The sequence below is a fragment of the Egretta garzetta genome, unplaced genomic scaffold, assembly GCF_000687185.1.
Source record: "Egretta garzetta isolate BGI_Z169 unplaced genomic scaffold, ASM68718v1 scaffold49, whole genome shotgun sequence".
Taxonomy (NCBI): Eukaryota; Metazoa; Chordata; class Aves; order Pelecaniformes; family Ardeidae; genus Egretta; species Egretta garzetta.
This window is the reverse complement of record NW_009260775.1, coordinates 56,210-71,777: the sequence shown is the minus strand read 5'-3', so window position 1 is coordinate 71,777 and position 15,568 is coordinate 56,210. Positions and strand designations below refer to the sequence as shown.

The following is a 15,568-nucleotide window of genomic DNA, read 5'->3' as shown; positions in this document are numbered from 1 at the left end:
TTCTCCGGCCGGGGGGGGGGGGGGGGGGGGGGGGGGGGGGGGGGGGCGACGGTTCGCCCCTAAGCCATGCGGCAGCGGATCACACTCAGGCTAGGTGGGTCTGAGGGGGTGTGGGAGGAACAGAGCCGAGGAGATTTTCATGAAGGATTTGGAGAAAAAACCACGGAGTTAGCGTACCCGCGGCATTACACAATTACTGTATGAACTGGCCCACCCATTTTATGGGCGTGATCGGTTTGCAGGCTGATCTCCACCTGTTTGCTTGGGCCGGAGTCTGAGGTGACAGCGGCACCGGGCAGCTTGAGGGGGTGTGGGAGGAACAGAGCCGAGGAGATTTTCATGAAGGATTTGGAGAAAAAACCACGGAGTTAGCGTACCCGCGGCATTACACAATTACTGTATGAACTGGCCCACCCATTTTATGGGCGTGATCGGTTTGCAGGCTGATCTCCACCTGTTTGCTTGGGCCGGAGTCTGAGGTGACAGCGGCACCGGGCAGCTGCTGGCATCGGGAGGCGAACGCCAAACCTCTTCCAGACAAGTTGCTATCGGGGGCTGGCTTCCACATCAGGCAAAGGGCAGCTGCTTTCAGACAAATACATACAGCTGGGCTGCTTCTCCTGGCTGTTGTAGTTACCCTACTGATTTATATCGTAAGCGGCAGTAATTCCCACTTCACAGGAGAGGCTGACCTTGAAAATTGCAAGGTGGATATCTGTGATGGTAGTGTTACGGGAATTTTTTATATTGGTCTCCATGCAGCATTGATGTCAAGCACTGGCATGAATATAGAAGGGAATTAGAGCGTTCACACTGTTCAATGTAGTATTTTTTTTAATAATTAAATATATCAAAATCCATTTCAAGTGTATTTCACATCTTATTTCAACCAGTACATCAGGTGTCTTGATCAAGACTCTCAAATGTATAGACATTGTGTACATTCATATTTAAGTATGCACGTTTTAGAAGAAGGAATTTTAGCAGACACTAATAATATCTTATAAATACCCTTCGATTATCATGCACTTTCTCTGTAGAGGGGTCAGGAACACGTGCTCTTCTGCATACAAAGCATTTATTTTTAAAGGGGAAAAAGTGAAATCATTTTTCAGTGGAAAACCTGCAAAAGAATGATAAAGCAGTATCTAATGTAAGTATGTCCCTGGCAGTGGAATGACAAATAGAAATAATATTGAACTGAGGCTTAACTAGACATTGAGTGTTACAGCAATAAAAAGTCTGTTCATCTGAAAAATGATCAAATACAAAAGTTCATAAACCATGTTTTTATTACTTACATGTCCCATTTTTATATTCACTTGTCAGAACAATTTGCAATAAAAAGACATTGCAGACTGAACATCTACTTTTGCTTGCAGTGTGCTAGAAGTGAAGTCTTTGCTAGCTCCATAGGAATAAGAATAACCTTTAAAGCTATTTTGCCAAGGAAATGTATTCAAGAGAAAGAATTGCTTGTTCCTCTCCAAAATTACTCATATTTTGTTTCTAAAGTATTAAGCGAAGAAGTGTACTTTGAATAGATATAGATAAATATATGTAAATAGATTTAGTCTCCTATCTCTAAGCCAGTCTGTTTCGTTGGACTTCTGTGCCAGTGGAGAAGCTTCCTGAAAGGAAGATACGTGATCCACTCTAGGAAAGCTTTTTTTAGATTGCGGATGTCCAGGTTTCAAATCAGTAAGTCTGCAAGAGGATGTAAGTAGTATTTACGGAGATTGAAGAATAAGTGGACGTGCAAGAATGTTAAATTAGTTCTGTCTCTTAAAAGCCAATTTAAAACCTGCAGCTCACAAGTTCTTCACTTCAGTCAGTTTAAAAAAAAAAAAGAAAAAAGCCCACCTAATTAATTCTACCTAGGTAAATGGACAAGACATTCAAAAGGAAGTTAGAAAATAGCGGAGGAAGGCTCTAATACCAAGCAGGAATATGAGAGGTAACATCATTATCATCATTATAGGTGAAAAGGGAATCAATCTTTTTGTCCATCTTTTTACAATTACAATAGAATGATTAAAACTCTTGACTTCTTCAGGTACTGGTCCTTGAAGCCATGTTGTACATGATAATGTAACCTTTCTTTTTCAGAAAAGTAAACTCCTAATCATTTTGTCTGTGTGGGAAAGATGGGAACACAAGAGGCTTACAGCCTTAAAAGAAATGCAGAACAGCTCCTAGTTTTTTACTTCTAAAAGGTATAGTGTATAAGCCACTCTCAGTGTACTGCGGATTTTGAATTATGATTTCCCAGTGTTTGGAGGACAGTGTTATGAGTGCTTCTTGTGCACAGACATTGAGTAGAGGGAGCAGTCCAGATGTCTGATGCAATCCCAGTGGCGCGGGGGGAGAGAGCAAGAGCGCGTGCTTCGTGAACTGGAACCTGTAGCATTACCTACATAAGGCAATGCAGTCACTATGTGTTGAAGAAATCAGCTTCCCCTTGGAAGATGTCACAGCCTTGCTGAAATTATTTGGCTGGTTTGCTGTCCTAAGTGATTGGAATTATGAATACAATCATTTGCATCCATCCAGACGAACTGTTTAGGAGACTAAACTGTATTGAATTAAAATAGTTTAATAAATGATGACCCTAAGCTTCTTAAATCATACTGGTGTCATCTGGTATGTTTCTTGAGTGAGGAAGAATATTTATAGCATCCTCTTGCTGTGGGAAAATAGTGAAATATTCTTCATATTTTCTTTCAAATTTAACGATAGTAATAAGTTCTTTCTGTTTTGATATCTGTTACTGTTGGAAAAATGTGAATGTTAGGAAATGAAGCAATCATTACACAAAGTGCAAATAAAATTTATTCCACACAGTGAAGTTTCAATTGGGTACTAAGATAGGTGATGTTATAGGAATGGTATTAGCATTTTCTACTTGTCACAGATTAAGCTTTGCTCTTCATGACAGAGGCATGTTGGGAAGATGCCAAATGTACTTCTAGCAAGCTTGGGGGTTTTGTGCAGATGATAAGCTGTACTCTTTCGTTTGCAAGAGACGCTGTTAATTAATAACAAAAATTATTGTGCGATCTGTGAAAAATTGTGTACAGCCCCCCAAAAAGCCTGAACCCCTTGATAAACTTCACTCTAGCAGGTCAGCTTAACTAGTGTAAAATACGTATGTCGCAATCCGTGTCCCTGCCATAGCTAGGTAGCATTAATTAATGTCTGAGTCATCTGCTTAAATTTCATTCAACACTCTTCATATGTGTGTTTGTCACTTGTGGCCAAAGTGGTAGCTCATGTTTTGAAAATACACACCATGTGTCAAAAGCCTGACTTTTGACCTGCTGGAAGCTCCAGCTACTACCTCATGCTGGCAGGTAGTGGAAAGTGGCTGAGAGAAAAGGTATTCCTCTGTCAGCTTTGATAAGGCTTTGTCATAAAAATTTGAAAAAAGAGAGAGCCCCATGGAAAATTTGGTGACCTCATGCCCAAACTTGAAAGCATGATTTTGAATAAAGTTAGTACTGAAAAGTCATCTGGTTGTAGATTATAGAAACCATGTAAGTGTTTCTTTGTGGGAAGTGATGCAAATCTCAAAGCAAATAGAAGCACACATTATTTATATGTAATTTCAAATTAAACTGTTAATGACAAGTGTTTCTGAACTATATATACATTTTATTATTGCCCCATTAAATCGTAATGTATTAGAATGTATTGTGAATCTGTATAGCTATCCTATTGTGGAAGAGATTAGCTAATACCTCCACTTGATGCTTGCAATCTGTAACTTGTTAAAACTAAATTGTGTAATTTTTTTAAACTCCTTAGAAGTATTTTATTAAAAAGGTCAACCATAACAATAGAAATAAAGATTTCAAATCAGTGGAATAATGCATTATTTGTAACATTTTCAGGGCTTAAGGTGTTTGTCTAATTCAGATAGCCAGTCTGTTCAGCAGAAAAATTCACATGGGTAAGGTAGACAAGATACAGGAAAAGCTAAAATATCTTCCAGTGAGAACAGTTTAAATTATTAAAAGAAACCATTAGCAAGGTAACATCTTTGCTGGGTTGTGTGTGTCCACTGTCACATCAGCTGGAGCTCCTATAACTCAAAACAGCTGTAGCTGCTCAATTGTTAAAGAATTTTCTCAGCTACTTTTTGCTGTGAGACAAGTGAAAGGTGTTATTTGTCTGGTGGAGCTGTACTATTTTGAGTTTTTTCCTGAGCTCCAGCTTACATAGTGAGGTCAAATGAAGCCGGGGCTAAGCAATCTGGCAAGGGCAACAGCTTTTCCTATCTCATTAAATTAATGTATGTTGGTTTGATCTTATTAGAAAAATACGCTGACAACTCTACTTTGGGGTTGATCCCTGAGGCTTGATAATAACTTCATTATTGTTGTGGTTTAAACCCAGCCAGCAACTCAGCCCCACGCAGCCGCTTGCTCACTTCCCCCCCCCCAGTGGGGTGGGGGAAAAATCAGAAGAGTAAAAGTGAGGAAACTGGTGGGTTGAGATAAAGACAGTTTAATAGGGAAAGCCAAAGCCACGCACGCAGGCAAAGCAAAACAAGGAATTCTTTCACTGCTTCCCATGGGCAGGCAGGTGTTCAGCCATTTCCAGGAAAGCAGGGCTCTATCACGCGTAACAGTAAATGCTATCGCTCCAAACGTCTCCCCCTTTCTTCTTCCCCCAGCTCTATATGCTGAGCATGACGTCATACGGTGTGGGATGTCCCTTTGGCCAGTTGGGGTCAGCTGTCCTGGCTGTGCCCCCTCCCAGCTTCTTGTGCCCCCCCAGCCTCCTCACTGGTGGGGTGGGGTGAGGAGCAGAAAAGGCCTTGACTCTGTGTAAGCCCTGCTCATCTGAGGTTGGGATGAGGGAGGACTGGTGTTCAGCCTTCTCTACCCTTCCAAGACATTCGTCCACACTTACTTCAATGCGTTCTGAGTTTGTCTTGATTTATCAGTGGGAGTTAGGCAAAATAGGCTATGGCTTTGGACCAGATAAGGCGCATAGCAGAGACAAGGCATTTACCCCTCATGGTTTTGGAAAGGGCAATGTTTATCCCAGGGGCTGACTTTGCATTTAGCAGCAAGTGTCTCAGGCTGGGGGTTTTTTTGTTTGCTTGCTTGTTTTCTCCTGTCTAATGATTTTAACGTTTAAAAAAGTTCTGATTCAACTCAGTATTATTACAGGATGACCGTATTTTAAACCTGAGGTAGCCTGATCTTTTTTTCCTTCGGAGCAATCTGAATTACAAGATTTTTATTGATCACCATAATTTATTCTTGTATATACAAGTGACCGTGCAGTCAGTGCGAGAGCTTCTAATGGTCTGGCAAGAAAGTACCTCATCAGCACAGCATTACAGAGTCAATCTCTACCTTGTAACCTTCAGTAGACACTTGGAATTCAAACCAATGTTCTCGTGCATTGCTAAAATGAAGCAGGATGGAAATTTCTTGTATAGTTATAGGAGGGATGAGGATGTTTATTTTGTACTGCGCAAAGCTGTGATACTATCGTGTACTTCTTGCATCTCTACGATAACAAAAATGCATGATTCGTTTCATAACTTAGAAAAAAATCCTTTTTCTTGGATTTCTTACCTCTTGGAACTAGGAAGACAGCAGAAAAGTGCTGACTGAGTATGATTCAGTTAGTTTTACAAATATTTGGTCAGCAGCATTTGCCAAATAGCATTAAATCAGGTAGAAAAGTGGTCAAATTCAAAATTTTAAAAATGTTGAATGAAAGAGCAGTGTCCAAGACAAGGACTGGATAAGGGATGCACCCTTCCCCTCCTGTCTGTGTCTCAGCACCTTTGGACTTACAGGGTTTTGTGGTCAAATTTAGACAAATAGGTACCCTAAAAATATGAAGTCTCCTAAAGGTCACAGGGAAATTGTTTTATCTTTTTTCTTGAGAGGTTGGAGTTTCTTATTAGGCACATTTCACAAGACTCCATAGGTTCACTATGCTACAGCTCCCTCAAGTGGTAAAATAATTTCCCATTTGGAATTGTAGCTTGGTTTCTGTGAAACACTTTTTCTCCTCAGAAAGTTTTGAGGCTTCTCCCAACTTCCTCTTTGTTCTTTTTTTTCGGTTGTGTCCCCCCCTCCCAAAATGTTGAACATTATGAACAGCTGTTTAGGACTGTGGGGTTATCAGAGAAGTAGAGCGGTGGATTAAAGGATTATGATCATGGTCTTCATTCTGCAGCTGACCTATTGAACCAGCTTGGACAGGTTATTTCACCCTGTAAGCCTCACCTTTGTCATCTGAGAACTACAGAGAATGATAAATATTTGTAGACTACCTAGAGTTGTTTTAAACTCTTATTTCTCTAATTTTTTTGAAATCACTCTTATTTCAGTCAATGATTTTGCTTATCTGACATAGCAGAAAACTCAAAAATCCCTTGTCAGTGGGCAGCTAGCGGTCTGGCAGCTGTCTCGAGTATCACAGACTTCCACTATTCTTTCTACAAAGCAAAAAAATAAAGCATACCTGTACCCGGAGGTTTTGCCATCATTCCACAAACAGCAAAACCCTGATCTACAGCAGAAACATTGGAGTTCAAGGAACAGGGTTCTGAGCACAAAAGAGCTCAGGCTTGCTATACTTAGGTTCCCAGTGAACTATGATTATAAAATACATTCCAGTATTACCACTGCATCAGTAATTTCTTGTTTCTCCCTATAAGAACATGAAAAACATGTTTTCTACAGTTGTCTGAGGAAATCACGTTGTGCCTTGATTAGAGAGGCAGAAAAGAGGTCCTTGACATCCATACTTAATATGAAATGTTACACAGGATTCCCAGTATTAAAGAGCCCTGCCTCATCCTTTGAAGGAAGCCAGCAGTAGTCAAATGAACCATTTCATATCTTATATGTTCTTTATAAGTTCAGGAATCTCTTTAATTTTTGATCTTGTAAAGTAATGGTCTTCGTCAACCTTGGTGATAAATCCAGTCCTTGCTTGATTTATAGGGCAACAAATGCACAAACACCTTTTTTTTTTTCCACCACACTGCCTTTTAATTTGGAAGCTGAGATTAAATTTATGATTGAGTAGCTAGCACAGTATTTCAGATGTATGTATGACTTTTCATCTTGAAGGATCTTAAAATTCTTTGCAATCTAGGTGCACACAACAAAGCTAGTGGCATTTTAAGAATGCTTTCCCCACAGAAACCTCTCTGTCATCACTGATAAAGTCATGTTTATTAGCTTTATTTGCTGGTTTCTCTGCTGGATGTTTCTTGTGCTTCTGCCAGTTACCAGGGAATATCCCACTCCATTGCAGTAATTAATTATGGAATTGGTTCTGTTCTTGTCATATATTTTTGATGACTTTTCTTTTCTTTTACCTAGCTTTGCTTTAGAAGTTTGAAGGGAGTCACTCAGTCTTACCTCTTTGCTGTGTGTTGTACATGTTGACAAAAGCATTCCCTTAGAGTGATTGTCTTGACTTAAATGTGAGTAGTCTGTTAAGTGATTAAATTTCCAAAATGATTTTAAAATCATTGTCTGTATGTCCATGTTCTGTTTTCAATTTCCTTGTTTAACTGCTGCCATAACATTTATGTACTTAATTTCATGTTGCATAAGCTTTAAAAAGTCAATGCATGACTAAGAAGATCTTAAAATTTCTAATAATTTAATTTATTGCCTTAGCACACGTGTGGAAAAAGTCCTGAGGTAGAACATATATGCTGCATTTAACCTAATCTAAACCAGCCTTTTATATATCTGATGGAGGGTTAAAAAAACAAAACAAAACTGGTTGCCTGTTAGAAAAAAAGCATCTTAGTGTGGGGTGATGAGTTAGCGTATATCAGCTTCTTCTCAGTAGCTATAGGTGTCCATGAAGTGTAAGGTAGTTCACTGTGAATGCATGGCGGAATGGCTTCGTTCTTGCTGTAGATGCCAATGCATGGGCTCCAGCTCCCCTCAGAGGCTTTGTGTTAGTCACCCCAGCTGCCAGTGCCCACTCATAGCTGTGGAGCCGAAGGAGTCTTTTTCAGCCATGTAATTTTCTTCTGTGAGATTGGCCACAGAAATGGGCATGTCTTCTCCTTGCCACCCTGGTGGGCTGCCTAGGGTCAGGTGGATCACCATGAACAACGACCACTACCATGAAGCAGATGATATCCATGGACTTCATGCACCATTTCTTATGGATCCTCATCCTGCAATATTAGAGAGGAAAATTTCTATGAAGCATAGTCCTCAATGAAAGATCAAAATACCTCACCTTTGTAGCAGGGTAACAGTATATATGCACAGACAAATTATGAGCAGAGCACTGTGTGTTCCTGCAGCAGAACAGATGAGCAAAGATGCAATTATATGTGCTTCTCAGTATGATGATGCATAGAGTTCAACTTAAGTATTTGAAAAATGCATCCTGTTTCTTTGATTCTGAAGCTTCTTGAGTAGTTAATCAGTTTCTGTAAAGCCATTATTGAGGTTTCGCAGGACTTCAAAACATCAGACAATAATGAGCTGTTTAAATACGGTTTAAGTGAATGCAGAGATTATTCACTGTGGAGGTCAGGTTGGCCTGTGGTTCAGGATTATAGAAGGAGACGAAGGGTTTTGCTCTTCCTCTGTGTCTCTGTCGTTTTCTTTTGAGGAGTTCTGAGGCCCTACCTAAAGTCTGAACTTATTTCTGTCATGCAGAAAACAAATTAGCTGACATGAAAACAGAACATGCAAATCACCAAGCTGTTATCACTTGTTCCTCCTCTCCCCCCATTCTCAGGAGATTTTATCATGGAAGCAGTGATGGTGCAAGAAATCTGCTTATGAGTCCCTTTATGCATGGACATGTGTAGCGAGCCTTGTATCAGACTTTAGTTTCTAGAGTAGAATCAGGATGTATGCAACTTTAGACAAAAAACTGGCTTTGTGCACAAATTCAGAAAACTAGCTCCTAAGAAAAGATGATCTCTTAACACTCATAACACATTCAGTTCTGCATTCCACTTTTAATTCTCCTTTTCAGCAAGCAGGAGGATAATGTTAGTAGTGTTAACTCTTTTTGTGTGTAAATTTACATGTATCAATGCACCGAGCATTTTTGGGTCAAAGGGCCTGATAAAAAGGAATCAAAAGTAAATCTTATTCAAGCATTCTGAAATCCCCTTTTTCTTTTCATTTAATGCATCAGAATATATGGGTGCATGCTTTAATAATGCTATGGCTGTAAGAAAATAGCTACTTTTGAGGATTTAGAGGGATGTGTCTTTAAGAATTTCCAAAAATAGCAGTTACAAGTTTGTAGGTGTCACTGTTTTGAAACTGTTTTGCAGGTATCACTATTTTTGATCTGCCCTGCCTTGATAATCAAACTGTAATATGATGCCAGAGGTAGCAAGGGAAAGGGCGGCGGTGGGGACCTCGGTTAAAAGTTTACTAGTGCGACTTGCTTCTCTGCTAGCAGCTGTAAAGAGAAACTTTTGGAAGACAGAGAACATGTGACCTCTTGCATAGCAAGTGAAAGGTTGAGGGTCATGCAGGAACCAGAATGGTGATTTGGGCTTAAGATCCACCGGGTTATGTCAGGCTCACTTACTTAAACTTGCTGCTGAGTAGCCCCAAACCTTCGCTTTGCAGCTCGCAGTAAAATGTGTTCAGCTACTTACTTTGCATTTGCTCTGCTAGAGTTAGCAGGGCACTGTACGCCATTTTAAGAAGAAGCTGGCAAAAACAGTGATGTATACAAATAAAATAGTGTAAAGTAATATAAACCAAAAAGAAAACCTTGTGAGAATATACAGAAAATGAATTAATGTCATAACTGCAATAAATATGATAAACATTTCTTCTGCTTTCAGGTTTAAAAATGTCTGACCAGAAAAATATTGTACACAGAGCCCATTGTATTGAAAAGCTGCTGTCTGAGAACAATTTCCAAGATATTGAGGATCATCTTAAAGAACTTGAAGATGTTGATATGACTACAGAATGTCTTCAGGGGACAGAAGTTGCCAAGGCTGTATACAGAGTACTCAAGAGCTGCCCTTCAGTGGAGTTGAAAAAGAAAGCGAAGCAGTTATTATCGAGGTGGAAAGCACTCTACAAGAATAGCTGTGTTCAGTCAACGCAAGTTAAAAAGTCAGTTTCTGTGCATGTGAAAGAGGAAATTGAACATCTCAGTGTCGTTCCTAGAGGGCAGTCGCTGTCTGAAGGACCATGTCAGCAGGAGGCGTTAGATGCTACTAGTTCTAAAATTCTGGTCCCATCTCAAACCGTTAAAAACATGGTACGTAACAACGCAGAAGGCAGCATGAGTCAGCTTTCTTCTTTTGAGGAACAGCACACTGACAATGAAGATTCAAAACCTCTTCTTAACAAAGCAAGTCAGCAGCAGGATCCGATGAGAGCTCTGAGGTGTAAATGTACGGATCTTCTTTATAAAGCTTTGACTGCTTCTGCCAAAGACGAAGAAGAAACTGATCAATGGCTAGAACTATCTAAAGAGATTGAAGAACATATTTTTGCTCTTCATGCTAAAAATGATAAAAAGTATAAAAATTGCATCAGAAGCAAAATCTCTAACCTGAAGAACCCTAAAAGTTGCCACTTACGATATAACCTTTTTTCAGGGGCATTGAGTCCAAAGGCTTTTGCTGAGATGACGGTGATGGAAATGGCCAGTGATGAACTGAAACAGCTCAGGGCTCTATACACGGAATCATCTGTTCAGGAACATCAGCTTCCACAAGTTATTAATGGCACACAGACAAACAAAATAAAGTGTAGGCGCTGTGAAAAATTTGATTGCACTGTCACGATGATCGCCAGAGGAACTCTCTTTCTTCCAGGCTGGGTGCGAAACACAAATCCAGATGAACAGATGTTGACTTACGTTATTTGTAACGAATGTGGAGAACAGTGGTATCACAGCAGATGGACTTGTTTGTAGTGCTATCCCTCTTCAATAAGTGGTTTAGAAACATAGATACGAGAAGCAATCTCTGTTGAAACTGTATAATTTAAAATTTTGTACTGATATTACATAGATGCTGCCACTAAAAAGTGCAAAATAAGTTTTAAAAAATGGCTAAGTTATTTCTGAAGATGACTTGAATAAATCTTAGGTGTTTTTAAGTAATGTCAATATGTAAAGAAATAAAAAAGGGAAAAAACAGTAACACTGTATCTGAGAGAGGAATATTCACTAGCAAATATATAAACTAAAAAAAACATTCCCAGTGCTGCAGTTTTTTTCCCCAAGGTACTGAGTACTTGGAATTTTCCTTATCTTCAGCAGCACTTCTTTCACAGAACATGTTTTGTTTACAGTAAACAAACTGTTACCAAAACTGCAGTGCATATACTTGTGTGCATTGCAGAATGTTCAGCATGGGTTCACGCCTTAATTAAATCACTTTTTGCAAGTAATTGTTAATTATTAAGTTGGTTTGAGAGGTAATGTCTAAAAGGAAAAAATGAATGCAAAGTAGAGTGTAAAAGGAAGAGAAGGCAGCTAGCAAATGAAAGCAAAAATGAAATTCTGCTTTAGCTTTTTGTAGCTGTTGGGAGGAACATAGGACTTGTGGCAATCTATTAGTTTGCAGTTCAGATGTGCAATGTGAGATGGTGTGTCCTGCATTAAGAAATTCATGCAAGATCAGACAATGGTTCATTTCAGAAAATTATGTAAATACTTTATTGTTTATATTTATTTAATGAAGGCATGAATTTAATAGGAGTTAATCACTTTCTGAATGGATATTCTGTCTTGAACTGGGACATCTGCCCTGAACTGAGCAAATTAATGTTTTTATATAGTGCAGGTTACCCAGAAAAAATTTCGTTGCCCTTCTTTGAACATGCTCTAGCACCTCAATGTCTGTCTTGTAGTAAGGGGCCCAAAACTGAGCACAGCATTCGAGGTGCGGCCTCACCAGTGCTGAGTACAGGGGCACGATCACCTCCCTACTGCTGCTGGCCACACTAGTCCTGATACAAGCCAGGATGCTGTTGGCCTTCTTGGCCACCTGGGCACACTGCTGGCTTATATTCAGCCAGCTGTCCACCAACTCCCCCAGGTCCTTTTCCACCAGGCAGCTTTCCAGCAGCTCTTCCCTGAGCCTGTAGCGTTGCATGGGGTTGTTGTGACCCAAGTGCAGGCCCCGGCACTTGGCCTTGTTGAACCTCATACAGTTGGCCTCAGCCCATCAATCCAGCCTGTCCAGGTCCCTCTGCAGAGCCCTCCTCCCCTTGAGCAGATCAACACTCCCACCCAGTTTGGTGTCATCCGCAAACTTACTGAGGGTGCACTCAATCCCCTTGTCGAGGTCATTGATAAAGATGTTAAACAGAACTGGCCCCAGTACTGAGCCCTGGGGAACACTGCTTGTGATCAGCCACCAACTGGATTTAACTCCATTCACCGCAACTCTCTTGGCCTGGCCAGCCAGCCATTTCTTCCACTCAGCGAAGAGTACGCCCATCCAAGCCGTGAGCAGCCAGTTTCTGCAGGAGAATGCTGTGGGAGACAGTGTCGAAGGTTTTACTAAAGTCTCCTTGGTTATCTTATGCCGTTGGTTATTTTTACCTAACACAGTATCATTACCACGTTGGCCATTTTTCCATCTGTGTTTGTATCCAATCCTCGTTATTTGAAAGATTTAGTAGAAAGCAGTCATCTTGTAGTGTCATGTGCCACTATATATCAGAATACTGTACAGACATGAAGTGCCAAATAGAGAGGGTCATTCAAGTAAGTCATTGTTATTTAAAAAGGTGTGGTCACTAAGCAAAGTACTGCTCTAGGCTGCAGATTGTCAATAGGTTATGTTGTCCCTACCCACATTGTGTAATTGCGCAGGCTTAAAATGTTTGACTGGATAAGATTGTATGCCTTGGCTCAAAACGGCCCTCAGAAGTCAACTTGCAACTACACAGTGTACGCGCCAGCAGGAGGGTCTAGGTTAGTGGAGTACAGGGAGTATCAGACTCCAGAAACAAGAATAAAAAGAAAGCTTTGAAAAGTGAGATTCTTTTATGTGGTTGAAGTGGTCTTTTTTCAGTTTGTTCCAGATGGGAAAAAGATCTCTTAACTTTTTTAAGCAGAGACAATTACTTTTGGTATGATGTTCAGCATATCCATGATGCTGCTCCACAAGGGAGTGTGCCATTAGAGGTGATCCACGCAGACATAGGACAAATGTATGCCGAATAAGGCTAAAGTCTGTATTTGTTTTCACTGAGTTTTCCAGAGATGCTGTAAATTCAGCTGCTTCTTGAATCCTATGGTTTGATAGTAGCAGTAAGGTCTTAAATGTAGATTGCGCTCAAAGCTCAAGCAGCCTGTAGCTGCAGAACTTGTAATATGTGTCTGAAGAAGATGAGAGCTAAATTAACAATTTCACATGACTTTCAATGTAAAAGCAACGATATTACTGTGAGAAGTGCTCTAATAATCATCAAATCATAGAATACCAGGTTGGAAGGGAGCTCAAGGATCATCTGATCCCACCTTTCTAGGTAAGAGCACAGTCTAAACAAGATGGCCCAGGACCCTGTCTAGCTGAAAATGTCTAGTGTAGCGGAGCCAACCGCTCCCCTGGGGAGATTATTCCAGTCGTTGACTGTCCTCATTGAGAAAAATTTTCCTCTCGTGTCCAGTTGGAATCTTCTCAGGATTAACTTGTACCCGTTATCCCTCGTCTTTTCCATGTGACGCATTGCATTAAGTGGAGTCGAGGTTGCTCCCTTAACGCCAGTGACAAAACTCCTGGTTCAGAGAGATCACTGCCGGATGCATTTAATTTTGTTCTGTTGAGGGCCTTTATATCTCCCTCATAACCCTCTTACTGTAGCACTCTTCAGGGAGGTGCTTGGCTGCCATTTGTTGTTTGCAACTCTTCCTTCCTTTCCAAGCCGAAAGGAAGTTTGTCCTGCTTACTGTTTATTTAAAATGTATTCCTTTCCGTCTGCCGTGCTATGTACGTTTTTTACTAAAGCCAAGAACTGTGACTCTTAAACAAACAAAAAAAGAACAGCTCTTTTTCTGGCAAAAAGAAAAGTTACCTGGTAACAGGCTGTGCTTAAGGAGCAAATATGTTGAATTACAGTCCTTCAGGGAATCTCCAGGGTGTAATGGCCCAGTTCACTGAGTGCCTGGAAGATAAGGAAAGAAACAAGAGCACTTGGATAATTTCTTGGATTGCTTGGGGGCTAGCTTGCTGCATTCTGGTATTAGTAGAGCCATAAAGGCAGATGACTTCATATCCCCTTATTTTGTACTGCTGTAATTCAGCCAAGAGGTGATAAAGTCATGTTTTATTGAGAGCATGTCATCACTTGCCAGGATGGGACAAAGTCTCCTTGCCAACTACAGATGGTAAAAAGCATTATTCACAAGCTCTGTTATATGAGAGCTTTGCTGATACAGAACTTTATCATGCACACACACAAAAAATTGCCCTCTATTTGCCATTGGGATGTTCGATGCGCCGTTTGCTACCATGTGACATAACAACAATTATCTCTTCATGAATTCAGGTCTGTGAGTAAAATCCATAAGGTGCAAGGTCAGCTTTCCGGTGAGCATGCACGTGAGGGAGCAGCAAGGGTGGGTTGCTGTGCAAGAGGAGGGGAGCCAGGAGCAGAGGGTGGGTGACAAGGTGGGTAACAGTGACTTCAGTAAAAAGGGTCACCACCCAACAGCACCCAAACAAGAAGAGCAAGGCAGATCCGGTGACAATAATCAGCCAAAACTCCAGCGAGCACCAGACAAATCCATGGGGAAGAGGCCATGCAGAGGTGGGGCTGGGTGTTGAACAGGGGTTGAGGCACGGGGTGGGGTGCAGGACTGGGGCCGCTGGGCTTGGACAGGGCCTGAGACAAAATGTGGCTCCCACTGTCGGGGGTACCCTGAGGTGGCTGCCCCCACCAGCACTGCCCCAGCCTGGCTCACCACCGCCCAGACAGTCAGGCAGTGGCCTTGGGCAGGAGCACAGCCCACAGCACCTACCTTTGGGACCCTGTGCTGTCCCCACAGTTTGAAACGAGAGTGATTTTGGTGTACATGTCTCAAATCACGTCTGAGCTGGGCATTTGCTTCTGTCTGTTGCTAAGAACTGGCAGGTGTACTTCATGTGACCAGCCCTATCAGTGGCATTATTTGTTCTGCAGGTTTTGATCGTTCTACAGCAACTATTGGTTTTGTGACATACACGAATAATAGTAACAGGGTGGACACAAGGGAAAAGGGCCTTCAGTTCCCGATCCTCAAGCATGCATGTGTTTTAACCATAAGAGTAACTCTGTAGATACTCCATTATGCCTATACAATCGGAAGCAAACCAGGCCATGGTTACAGCATGGTCCTTTTCTATTTTCTTCTATGTACCCATGTAAAAGAAATAAAAACACATCTGATCTAAGAAGTTTAAGAATTCTCTTTCTAACTAGAATTTTTAAAATTTGAGGGACCTGGACAAGCTGGAGAGGTGGGCCTGTGTGAACCTCATGAGGCTCAACAAGGCCAAGTGCAAGGTCCTGCACCTGGGTCAGGGCAACCCCCAGTATCAATACAGGCTGGGGGAAGAAAGGAT

The 15,568-nt window shown here is 41.1% G+C and overlaps 1 protein-coding gene across 2 annotated transcripts; it reads left to right on the top strand.

The window, feature by feature from the left end:
* Nucleotides 1–316: 316 nt before the first annotated feature.
* Nucleotides 317–11,584, top strand: TCEANC (transcription elongation factor A N-terminal and central domain containing). 2 transcript variants are annotated; one of them, XM_035901723.1, is made up of 2 exons: nucleotides 317–2,216; nucleotides 9,833–11,584. In XM_035901723.1, the coding sequence occupies exon 2, from the start codon at nucleotides 9,841–9,843 to the stop codon at nucleotides 10,921–10,923; it is 1,083 nt and encodes a 360-aa protein (XP_035757616.1). In that variant the 5' UTR covers nucleotides 317–2,216; nucleotides 9,833–9,840; the 3' UTR covers nucleotides 10,924–11,584. The 2 variants fall into 2 exon arrangements, with proteins under 2 accessions (XP_035757616.1, XP_035757617.1); XM_035901724.1 differs by lacking the exon at nucleotides 317–2,216 and adding an exon at nucleotides 7,193–7,468.
* The last annotated feature ends 3,984 nt before the right edge of the window (nucleotides 11,585–15,568 follow it).